This window comes from Leptopilina boulardi, unplaced genomic scaffold (assembly GCF_019393585.1).
Source record: "Leptopilina boulardi isolate dan_hultmark-lab unplaced genomic scaffold, ZJU_Lbou_2.1 LbouV2_372, whole genome shotgun sequence".
In the NCBI taxonomy this organism is placed as follows: Eukaryota; Metazoa; Arthropoda; class Insecta; order Hymenoptera; family Figitidae; genus Leptopilina; species Leptopilina boulardi.
In genome coordinates, this window is record NW_026137943.1 from 306,197 (window position 1) to 314,833 (window position 8,637).

Sequence of the window (8,637 nt, forward strand, 5' to 3'; positions counted from 1 at the left end):
TGGAACTCCGATGGAATTCCAACGGAATTACGTTGGAAGTTCCGGCGGAATTCTGATAGAACCTCCAGGGGGCACTTTCCGGGGAATCTTTCCAAATGGTGAGAAAGCCCAAAAAAAATCATCTCACAAAAACGACTTCTAAACATCACTAAATTCTTCCATGAAAAAAAAAAAAATTCGCAGAAAACGTTGAATTTTAGCTGTCTACAGTGGCTTAACGGATTTAAAAAAAAATTGTACAAATATAAAAATTATAATACTCATTTAATATGATAAATATTCAAAAAGCATTTTAAATTATCATCACAGTAGGTGTTTTTTTTTCTTCTTTTTGTGAATTTACACGCACGTGACAATTACAATTCAACAGCAGCTATTTTGTTGTAAATAATTTCATTTCTTTAATAAAATTAACATGAAGATAAAAATTATTTAAAATTAAAATCGCTTCCTTGTAACAACAGTTGATAAAAAGCAAAACCGATTAATTTTCCAAAAAAAATCATTAATCGTATTTTGTACAAAAACAAAATGTCTATAAAAATTTTCACATTTATTTTAATACTGTGTGAGTAAATACTTAATAATATTTATTTTTTTAATTTCTTAAAAATGATTATTTTTTTTAAATCTTAGATTCTGTGAAAGAATTCAGATGTCAAGTTCCTTCCAATACAGATGACTTTATGAATTGTGAATTTGCAAGTAAATATCAATTTTCTAAAAAAAAGAAAATAAATCATAATAATGATATTTAATTTGCAGAAACATTAATAAAATTAGCAAATATCTTCGAAAATAAAACTGAAGAATCATTTATGGAGGCTAAAAAATTATTAAATTCAGAAACAATTGATATTAAAGTTCAATGTCGAATGAATAGAAATTTATATAATGTGGATATAAAACGAAAAGATTATGAAAATACTTTACAAAAAATGTTAAAAAAAGGTGTCAATTCACTCTTGGCTAATGATGCTAAAGAATTATGGTGTAGTATTGCATCATTTTTTCAAGAAATATCAAACTGTTATCCACATGACTTTTTTTTGGGGAAATTATCAATCCAGAATATTATATATAATATGATGTCAATAATTACAAAGGAAATAGTTAACAGGTTTAATTTCTGTAAGAATATTTTCATTTTATATAAATTTTTAATTTAGACAAAAATCTAATAGCGCACTAAATTTTTTCTTGTATTTCTAATTTTTTTTTTGTAATTTTTAATGCATTTCATATATTGATAGTCATAATTAATGGTCAACAACTTAAAAATGCAACTTCTTCTCATGAATGCCAATTGCGTCAAGATAAAAGAAAACTTTTATTCTTTCAAGAACTACTAATGCAAATGTCACCGATAATTGGTACCTGTGGGTAAGTTCTAATAAATAATTGCCAAAACAATGAAGCAATTATTGCAAAAACTAAATTAGCCAAAAAAATTATTATTCTTTTCAAAAAGTTGTATTTTATATATATATTTATTTTTTAGTGACAGTATCGTACAACGAGAATGCATGTTAAATAAATTTAAGGAATTAAATCCACATCTAAAGAAACAATTAAAAGTAATGATGAGTCCAATAGGATCAGAAAATTTATGTAAAGATCTCTAGACTCTTAACAATAAATAAAAAATGTGAAAATCATTGTGTAAATCATAAACATATTTTTATCATCCTAAGTACTTTTGAAATGTAAAAAAAAAAACTCAAAACAGATTTTACACTTTACTTGTAGGAGTTCTTTGAAAAAATGTTACTTCCTCTAAACATGATATGTCGAGAACAAAATCATCTGAATTTATAGAAAAGGAAAATGATTCTGTCAATAAATTACAAAATGATTAATACCAGGAAAATTTCGTTACTGAATAACAAGTTTTTATTGTAAATAGTAAAATCATTATCTCATGCGGTAAACCGTATATAGTATAAATTGATAAAAATTCAAATTTCTTTAAAAATAAATATCAACACACACACACATATGTTATATATGAACTACGATCACATTGTACATGACATTGTATGTTTACTTGACCTTATAGAATATACATTCAACAAAATGTACGATATACGCAATAAAATATTATTTATATCTTCTAAAACAAAATTTTTCCTTATGCAAAAAAGGAAAATAATTTTATATTTCCTACTTTTAAAAGAGATTCTTCTAAAGGGTTCAATATAATAAAACTGTACTAATATTTATTCAGTTAACAAATGAGATTCATTATTATGAAAATTGAATCAAAATATAGAGCACATTTTATTTACTAAAATAACTATTTTTTTTAATGAAATATTTATTATTTTTGATACAGAAAACCGAAAAAAAAAAATTTTCCTTATTATTTAAAACTTTAAACAAACTTTTGGCGTAGTTTTATATTATATATAAACCACGATATTGATATTTTAGTATCAATTGAAAAATGAAACTTACATTGCTTGCACTTTTAGCTCTTTTGAGCATTTTTATGATGACTGGAGTTATTGCTCAACCCGAGGAAGAAGGTGATAGAAATTGTCGAAAAAAAGGACAGAGCTGTCGAAGAAATAGACAATGCTGCAGCAAAAGATGCAATCGAAGTAAGTCAATTTTTTTTTAAACTTTATAAATTATATATTTTATAAAAAAGATTAAAAATATTCTAATTGTGATTCAATTACATGATCAATCCAAATTTTCAATTATCCAATTAAACACTGCATCTATTAAACTATCAGTCTTTCAATCTTTTCACCAAAAAATTAAAAGGCATTAAAATAAGCTGCAATATGCTTATTATTTTAATACAATTTTGCTCATTTTAATCCATTTTGGTATTAAAATAAGCAAAATTGGATTAAAATAATAAGCATTGCAGCTTCCCGAGTAGAAATCCCCAAGGTATGCCTAAAATGATAATTGGCCCTAAGCTGGTCCTAACTTGGCAGAAAATGTTAATATTTCCTAATTTGGTCCTAACTTGGTCCTGCTTTTACAAGCCATTTTAGTAATATCGGAATATTTTGGCATTATTAATTATAATTAATAATAATATTATAATAATAATATAATTATAATAATAAAATAATAACAAAATAATAAAAAAAATATATAAATACAATAATAAAAAAAATAAAAATATACCATAGTTTTTTAAAAATTTTAATTAATTATTAATTAAATTTATATTAAACAAAATGAGAAGGGTTACATTTCATTTGAATTTTTTTGCCCCTACTTTTTCAACCCTAGCAGACGAAACGGACGAAACTATAAGCAGAAGTTATTTAGAGGTTAAGTTCTTGTGTAAAAAGTGCAATGTAATTCTGCTTGTTTATTGATTTATTATTATTGATTACATTTTTTTATTTTTATTATATACACCCAGAAAAAAGGGATTGTTTATTTGAAAAAGTTAATTGCTTTGATTTGTTTTGTATCATTCGAAACAAATTTCCTTTTAAACAAAAAGTTTTTCTAAAATTTACATAAAGTTTCTTTGATTGAAATAAGTTGAAAAATTTAAAAGAATAAAAATTTCAATCAAAGAAGTTTCAATATTAATATAAAATCAAAAAAAATTTCTTTGATTAAAAAAATTAAAATTTTTCTGAAGCAAAGATAATTTTTTTCAAAGAAACTTTCTATAATTAAAAAAAAAAAAGATTTTATATCGAAGAGAACTATAGTGGAAGAAACTGATTTATTTAAATCATAGGGTGCAAGCTAAACCTTTGTAAAAGTCCAGTTATATTTAAATGTTTATTCTTTTTAAAAATCTACGAATATTTGATTGTTAATACATTATTTATGTACATACATGGTAATATATATTATATATGCGTAAAGAAACAAAGATTTTATAAGTAAGTTTTTGTATATATGTATGTACTAAAAGTAAGCAAATATATTAATTTCAATATAAAATACAAAAATTATGTTATCAAAATTTATTAACAAATAATTAATCCTATTAAAATTATGTGAATTTTAAAAAAGCTGGTCCTATCTAGGACCTAAAAAGGACTCTTATATTGGTCCTAAATAGGCACCCAAATTAGGACCAGGCTAAAATCGCATCACCAACCATTTTAGGACCAAGTTAGACTGCCAAGATAGGACCTAGATAATAAAACGGCAAACTAGATAGGACCAAGTTAGGACCATTTTTCAATTTCCACACGGGTTATTTTAATGCCTTTTAATTTTCTGTGTTAGTTTATTAATTCGTTAGAAAAAATAATTTCCCACCTTCCATTAGTGAAGTCTATAAATTTAATTTAATATTAATAATTTCAACATTTTAATTCTTTTTCTTTTACCCATTAACAGAAAGACACGTGTGCAAATAAATAAAGAATAACAATAAAATTATTCTTAACTGGAACAATGGTATAAAGATTCCTGCATGTTACAAATGACTAAACTCTGCATCAACTATGAATGGCCATCAACAAAATATGTTTAAAATATATTTTTAATGTAAAAAAAAAAATAATTTTTGCATTTTTTTTTTTAAATGATCTAAATTCTTATATGCATTATAAAGAAAATAAATATTTTTTTAAAACTATTTAACATATGTTGTAATATTTATTTTAAAAATATCTTTTCGATTTCTTAAATTATGACGATCGGTAATTTTGAGTTTCCTTAAGTTGATGTTTTTATATAAAACAAGAATAACTTTCTTGACGTCTATTATTTCAAATGTGAAGCATAATGATTTTTCCTCCTTCTTTCATTTATTAAATTATTTTTGTCTTAATTTGATGATATATAAACCTGAGTTTCATTAACAATTGATATCATTTAAAAAAATGAAACTCACATTATTAGCAGTTTTAGCTCTTTTGAGCGTTTTTATGATGTCAGGAGTGGTTGCAGATTCTTGCCGTAAAGAAGGACAGAGTTGCAAAAGAAATAGACAATGCTGTAGCAAGCAGTGCAATCAAAGTAAGAAGAATTCATTTTATTATATAGCAAGTCAATAACATTTCTAACATTGATTATAATTAATTCATAATGTTATTTTTGCAAATCTTTTTAAATTAGATACAGTATCCATATATTTTACATTTTAGTACTAGTAGTTACTTAACAAAATTAAAAATCTTTTTAATTTCTTTACATTATGTATATCAATTTTGAAAATAAATTTTTTTTTATGTTTACCTATAAAAAAAATAAATTCCGTATTTTCTTATTTACAGAAAGAGGTGTGTGCAAATAAACATCCTCTGAAAATGAAAAATATTACTGAATGGCAATAAAAAACGCTGCAAATTTAATCTGCAACAACTATGAAGTCTCATTGCCAAAATCTTATATATTTAATTATTTCATCCTAACAGAATATGTTGAATAATTAATTTTTTTCTCGAATATTTTGTCAAATTTTCTAATATGTTATGAATTCTTAGAAAAAAATAAACATATTTTAAAGCAATAATGTTTGTATTATTTAATTTAACAAAACATTTAATATTACAATTTATATCTGTCACCCAAAAGAGCTAAATTTCTCTCAGTGTAAAAAAAAAATTAAATATAAAGCTGTACTAATATTTATTCAGTTATACAAATATTTTCTCATTATTATGTTAATTGAATCAAAATATATTGCACATTTATTTATTAAAATAACTAATTTTTTTTAATAAAATTATTATTTTTGATGGAGATAACAATTATAAAAACTCTTTTTCTTATATTTTTAACAAAAATTTTTTTAGTAATTTTATATTATAAAAACCACAATATCAATATTGAGTAGTATCAATTGAAAAATGAAGTTTACTTTATTTGCACTTTTAGTGCTTTTGAGCGTTTTTATGATGACTGAAGTCATTGCTCAACCCGAGAGTAATTGCGGACAAAGAGGAGACAATTGCCGAGGAAATGGACATTGTTGCAGCGGACGTTGCAATCTAAGTAAATGAAATCATTTTTTATTTTCATTTAATTTACTAAATTATATTTATATAAATTGATATTAAAATTAGTATGATGTAAGTAACAAACCCAATAAACAAATTTAAATTTAATTTAATATTTTATTATACAAAAGATGAAAAGTTAATAGTTTCTACATTTTGATTATTTTTCTTTTGATATTAACAGGAGTACGAGTGTGCACAGGTTAACGATTGACGATGAAAATATTTTTAAATGCCATAATGGTGTAAGGATCTCTATATTTTACAAATGAATAAACTCTACTGAATGGCCATAAACAAAATTTTATATTTTATTTAATACAATTTTTCATGAATTTTTTTTGTGCTAAATATTCTGATATTTTATATGTATTATTGAAAAAATAAATATTTTTTTGAAGCATTAATATACGTTGTACTATTATTGTTACAAATATCTGGAACTTCCAAGGACTTTTTGTTGAATGGAAAGTTTTTTGTGCGCATTGCTTTTTGTATATTGTAAAGTTGTCATTTATCTTTTTATCCACGAAAAGTGTAGTTAGACTCTTTGGTGTGCATTGCTTTTGTGTGTATGTTGTAGAATTGTCAATTGTCATTTTTAGCAATGATTGTAGTTAGACTCTTTGGTGCGCATTGCTTTTGTCTGTATATTGTCGAGTTGTCAATTGTTTTTTGGTAGCGAAATTTATTTTGTTAAACATCTTGATGCGCATTGTTTCTGTGTACATATTGTAGAGTTGTCATTTTCTAGCAATGATTCTAGATAAATTTTTTGGTGCGTCTTGGTTTTTTATACTGTTGAGTTGCCATTTATCTTTTTAGCTACGAAAAGGGTAGTTAGACTCTTTGGTGCGCATTGCTTTTGTCTGTATATTATAGAGTTGTCAATTGTCTTTTGTTAGCTTTGATAAGTTTAGTTAAACTCTTTGGTACGTATTGCTTCTGTATGTATATTCCAGAGTTGTCATTTGTCTTTTTGCCTTATGCTTAGATTAATTTACCGCGAAAGGGAAGTATTTAGTACAAATAAAATTTCTTTGTTCCTTATAATATGTATGTAAATAAAAATTATGTGTTATCTTTATATTTCTGCGTCAGTTCCAATTATATAAAATATATCTCATAATTATATTCAAAAGAATGAAAATAAATTTCTTGTTTATTATTTTAAATGGAAAAACAGGAAACATTTTTTCCTTATTTTTCCATTATTTTTGAAGTATACATTTGCCTCAGTTTGAGGGTATATAAGCCATAAGTATTAATGCCTATTGGTATATATCAGTTGAAAAATGAAGCTTACATTTCTTGCACTTTTAGCTCTTTTGAGCGTAATTTTAATGACGGGAGTCGTTGCTGACGGTGGTGATGGTGGTGGAGATGGTGGTGATGGTGGAGATGGTCGTTGTCGACAAAATGGAGAACGCTGCCGTAGAAGTAGGCAATGCTGCAGTAGACGTTGCTGTGGACGTATGTGTATTTTCTAATTATTTAATAGTCAAAAATCCTTAAATTTCATGTATTTCAATATTTTTCCAATTTTCTGTTTATATTTGGAAGCTTTTTCGATTTTTTGTATAATCAGTAAAAAAATCAAATCAAGTAATATTTATGCATCTTTTTTTTATTTAACAGGTCGACACGTTTGTCACTAAAAAACATATGGATAATAAAGGTATATAAGGGTTCTTTACTTTTTTAAAGTAAAAAATTATTGAATCATTAATATTTCGAGAAACATGATTGGCAATGTAATTTGAAGTTCTATGTATTTCCTGTATAAATAAATGATTATTAAACAAGTACTTTTTTATTATTCATCTTTTAGAGATTTAAAATTAGGTTTGTATTTGATATTTTGGAGAATTGGACAAAAAAAAAATTAGCAGAAATGGTAAAATTCATTCGTCATCTGCTATAAAGAGATCTATTTTTGTAAAATTAAGAAATTGAATATCATTTACCGAAATAGATTTATTTTAAAAAATTTATTAGCATTTTTATTAACTAAACATAATTGTGCAGCTGTTACAGTAAAATTTCTTTGCTGCGCTAAAAAAAACATCTGTGCTGTCAAAACGTACATTATATTTTTTAATTTATCATTTTAATTTATTTAACTAAGTAATAAATTCTATTACTATATTGTATATATTTCTTGACGTCTATTATTTTTTATGCAAAACAGGAAATAAATTTTCCTTGTTATTTAAATTTTTTAAATCACTGTTTCCTTAGTTACACAGTATATAAACCAAAGTATCAATCATTATTGATATCAGTTTGTAAAATGAAACTTACAGTTTTTGCAATTTTTGCTCTTTTGAGCGTATTCTTAATGACCGGAGTTGCTGCCGATTATTTCCATCATCATGGTGGTGCAATTGACAATAACAATTGTTTAAGACTTGGAGCTCATTGTCTTAGAGGGACAGAATGCTGTAGCGGACGATGCTGTGGAAGTAAGTACTATTTTTTTTTGATTTTCTCAAAAATTTTTAAATACCTATTTCATTTGGAATAATTACAAATTTACAATAACTAAAATGCAATTTAAAAAATAAGTTACTTTATTCAATATTTTTCTACATAAAATATGTTTTTTTGGTTTATTTCAACAGGAAGACAAGTCTGCATTTATGAATAAAATTCAATAATAGTAAAAATACTTTTGGATATGTCAAGAATAAAA

The 8,637-nt window shown here is 24.5% G+C and overlaps 1 protein-coding gene across 4 annotated transcripts; it reads left to right on the forward strand.

Moving 5' to 3' along the window:
- The first annotated feature begins 414 nt into the window (after positions 1–414).
- On the forward strand, positions 415–5,455 carry LOC127287802 (uncharacterized). 4 transcript variants are annotated; one of them, XR_007843927.1, is made up of 8 exons: positions 415–568; positions 637–705; positions 766–1,131; positions 1,254–1,383; positions 1,502–2,078; positions 2,475–2,603; positions 4,879–4,959; positions 5,217–5,455. XR_007843927.1 is itself a non-coding variant. In XM_051314934.1 (5 exons), exons 1-5 carry the CDS (start codon positions 532–534, stop codon positions 1,623–1,625), a joined length of 726 nt encoding a protein of 241 aa, XP_051170891.1. In that variant the 5' UTR covers positions 415–531; the 3' UTR covers positions 1,626–2,081. The 4 variants fall into 4 exon arrangements, 1 of the variants encoding a protein (XP_051170891.1); XR_007843928.1 differs by having other exon boundaries at positions 4,891–4,959; XR_007843926.1 differs by lacking the exons at positions 4,879–4,959; positions 5,217–5,455 and adding an exon at positions 4,336–4,576.
- The last annotated feature ends 3,182 nt before the right edge of the window (positions 5,456–8,637 follow it).

Coding starts and splice junctions, on each gene's coding strand:
- LOC127287802 (XM_051314934.1), top strand. CDS start 532: ATGTCTATAAAAATTTTCACATTTATTTTAATACTGT. Junction 706..765: donor TATGAATTGTGAATTTGCAA/GTAAATATCAAT, acceptor TTTAATTTGCAG/AAACATTAATAAAATTAGCA. Junction 1,132..1,253: donor AGTTAACAGGTTTAATTTCT/GTAAGAATATTT, acceptor ATATATTGATAG/TCATAATTAATGGTCAACAA.